Raw genomic sequence first — 3,109 nt, forward strand, 5'->3', positions numbered from 1 at the left:
GGTTGAAATGGGTTTGTCAGGGGGAGTGGATTTAAGGGGGTTTGTCAGTGGGACTGACTGTGTTGAAGGGGGTTTGTCAGGGGAGTGACTGTGTTTAAGGGGGTTTGTCAGGGGATGACTGGGTTTAAGGGGGTTTGTCAGGGGGAGTGACTGGGTTTAAGGTTTTGTCAGGGGAGTGACTGGGTTTAAGGGGGTTTGTCAGGGGGAGTGACTGGGTTTAAGGGAGTTTGTCAGGGGAGTGACTGGGTTTAAGGGGGTTTGTCAGGGGGAGTGACTGGGTTTAAGGGGGTTTGTCAGGGGGAGTGTCTGGGTTTAAGGGGGTTTGTCAGGGGGAGTGACTGGGTGGAAGGGGGTTTGTCAGGGGGAGAGACTGGGTTTAAGGGGGTTTGTCAGGGGAGTGACTGGGTTTAAGGGGGTTTGTCAGGGGGAGTGACTGGGTTTAAGGGGGTTTTTCAGGGGGAGTGACTGGGTTTAAGGGGGTTTGTCAGGGGGAGTGACTGGGTTTAAGGGGGTTTGTCAGGGGAGTGTCTGGATTTAAGGGGGTTTGTCAGGGGGAGTGACTGGGTTTAAGGGGGTTTGTCAGGGGAGTGACTGGGTTTAAGGGGGTTTGTCAGGGGGAGTGACTGGGTTTAAGGGGGTTTGTCAGGGGGAGTGACTGGGTTTAAGGGGGTTTGTCAGGGGGAGTGTCTGGATTTAAGGGGGTTTGTCAGGGGAGTGACTGGCTTTAAGGGTTTTTGTCAGGGGAGTGACTGGGTTTAAGGGGGTTTCTCAGGGGAGTGACTGGGTTTAAGGGGGTTTGTCAGGGGGAGTGACTGGGTTTAAGGGGGTTTGTCAGGGGGAGTGTCTGGGTTTAAGGGGGTTTGTCAGGGGGGCTGACTGTGTTGAAGGGGGTTTGTCAGGGGATGACTGGGTTTAAGGGGGTTTGTCAGGGGGAGTGACTGGGTTTAAGGGTTTTTGTCAGGGGAGTGACTGGGTTTAAGGGGGTTTGTCAGGGGGAGTGACTGGGTATTAAGGGAGTTTGTCAGGGGAGTGACTGGGTTTAAGGGGGTTTGTCAGGGGGAGTGACTGGGTTTAAGGGGGTTTGTCAGGGGGAGTGTCTGGGTTTAAGGGGGTTTGTCAGGGGGAGTGACTGGGTGGAAGGGGGTTTGTCAGGGGAGTGACTGGGTTTAAGGGGGTTTGTCAGGGGAGTGACTGGGTTTAAGGGGGTTTGTCAGGGGGAGTGACTGGGTTTAAGGGGGTTTGTCAGGGGGAGTGACTGGGTTTAAGGGGGTTTGTCAGGGGGAGTGTCTGGATTTAAGGGGGTTTGTCAGGGGGAGTGACTGGGTTTAAGGGGGTTTGTCAGGGGAGTGACTGGGTTTAAGGGGGTTTGTCAGGGGGAGTGACTGGGTTTAAGGGGGTTTGTCAGGGGGAGTGACTGGGTTTAAGGGGGTTTGTCAGGGGGAGTGTCTGGATTTAAGGGGGTTTGTCAGGGGAGTGACTGGCTTTAAGGGTTTTTGTCAGGGGAGTGACTGGGTTTAAGGGGGTTTGTCAGGGGAGTGACTGGGTTTAAGGGGGTTTGTCAGGGGAGTGACTCGGTTTAAGGGGGTTTGTCAGGGGGAGTGACTGGGTTCAAGAGGGTTTGTCAGGGGAGTGACTCGGTTTAAGGGGGTTTGTCAGGGCGAATGGGTTGAAGGGGGTTTGTGAGGACTGGCTGTAATGTGTGTCTCTGTGTTGCAGGATTCTCCGGAGCTCGCCATGGAAGTGACGAGTTTGGTCCCCGCCGTCCTGCTCTTGTGTCTCCTTTCCCCGGGGCTGGACGCCGCCCAGAGCCGCAGCCGCCGGGAGCTGAGCCCCGGGTTACACCGCTCCGGGATCCGGGACCCCGGGGGCTCATACTGCAGCAGCCTCCGCTCCTGCTGCCCCGGCAGGGATGATGTGTGCGCCGTGCCTTACATCGACACCATCTGTTACTGCGACCTCTTCTGTAACCGCACAGTGTCTGACTGCTGCCCAGACTTCTGGGCTTTCTGCCTCGGCACACAGCCTCCCACCCTCGGTAAGGAACCCACTGAATGGGGGGGTACAGGGGGGCACAGGGGAGAGCGGATGAGAGGGGATGGGGGGTACTGGCGATAGGAGGGGCTTCAGGGGTAGGTGGGTGTTGGGGTACATGGGTCAAGGAGGGGGTATAGAAGAAAGGATCGGTTGGGGTACAGGGGGGAGTGGGTAGGTGTAGAGCGGGAGTGGGTAGAGGGGGAGTGGGTAGGGGTACAGGGGGCGTGGGTACAGGGGGAGTGGGTAGGGGTACAGGGGGAGTGGGGAAAGGGGGGGAGTGGGTAGGGGTACGGGGGGAGTGGGTAGGGGTACGGGGGGAGTGGGTAGGGGTACGGGGGGAGTGGGGTAGGGGTACGGGGGGAGTGGGTAGGGGTACGGGGGGAGTGGGTAGGGGTACGGGGGGAGTCGGTAGGGGTACGGGGGAGTGGGTAGGGGTACGGGGGGAGTGGGTAGGGGTACGGGGGGAGTGGGTAGGGGTACGGGGGGAGTGGGTAGGGGTACAGGGGGAGTGGGTAGGAATCTCCCAGACAATCACCATCTCCAGTCGACACTTCAAATCAACAGAAATTGGCTGAATTGTTTTGGAGTTTTGGGGATCCTTTTCATTCCTTTCAAGACTAAAGTGAAAGTGTTTCTCTGCTCAATGGCATGAAGATTGGCGCTGATTCCCATGACACTGTCGCTCTCTCTCCCCCACCCCCCCCCCACCCCGCCCAATCACACTCCCCACCCCACCGCCCCAACACACACCCCACCCCCCCCGCCCAATCACACTCCCCACCCCCCCACCCCAATCACACTCCCCACCCCCCCGCCCCAACACACTCCCCACCCCCCCGCCCAATCACACTCCCCCACCCCCCCGCCCAATCACACTCCCCCACCCCCCGCCCAATCACACTCCCCCACCCCCCCCGCCCAATCACACTCCCCCACCCCCCGCCCAATCACACTCCCCCACCCCCCCGCCCAATCACACTCTCCGCCCCCCCGCCCAATCACACTCCCCACCCCCCCCGCCCCAACACACTCCCCACCCCCCCCGCCCCAACACACTCCCCACCCCCCCGCCCCA

General features: G+C 59.6%; 1 protein-coding gene across 1 annotated transcript in view; it reads left to right on the forward strand.

Annotated features, from left to right (window-relative positions):
- The first annotated feature begins 2,149 nt into the window (after positions 1-2,149).
- The window catches only part of mrps15 (mitochondrial ribosomal protein S15), a 37,315-nt gene continuing 36,355 nt past the window's right edge, over positions 2,150-3,109 (forward strand). Inside the window, exon 1 of the mRNA XM_072502990.1 lies at positions 2,150-2,189. Within this exon, the coding sequence (XP_072359091.1) occupies positions 2,150-2,189 (40 nt within the window). The remainder of the gene's footprint in view (positions 2,190-3,109) is intronic.

Source organism: Scyliorhinus torazame, chromosome 1 (genome assembly GCF_047496885.1).
Source record: "Scyliorhinus torazame isolate Kashiwa2021f chromosome 1, sScyTor2.1, whole genome shotgun sequence".
Taxonomy (NCBI): Eukaryota; Metazoa; Chordata; class Chondrichthyes; order Carcharhiniformes; family Scyliorhinidae; genus Scyliorhinus; species Scyliorhinus torazame.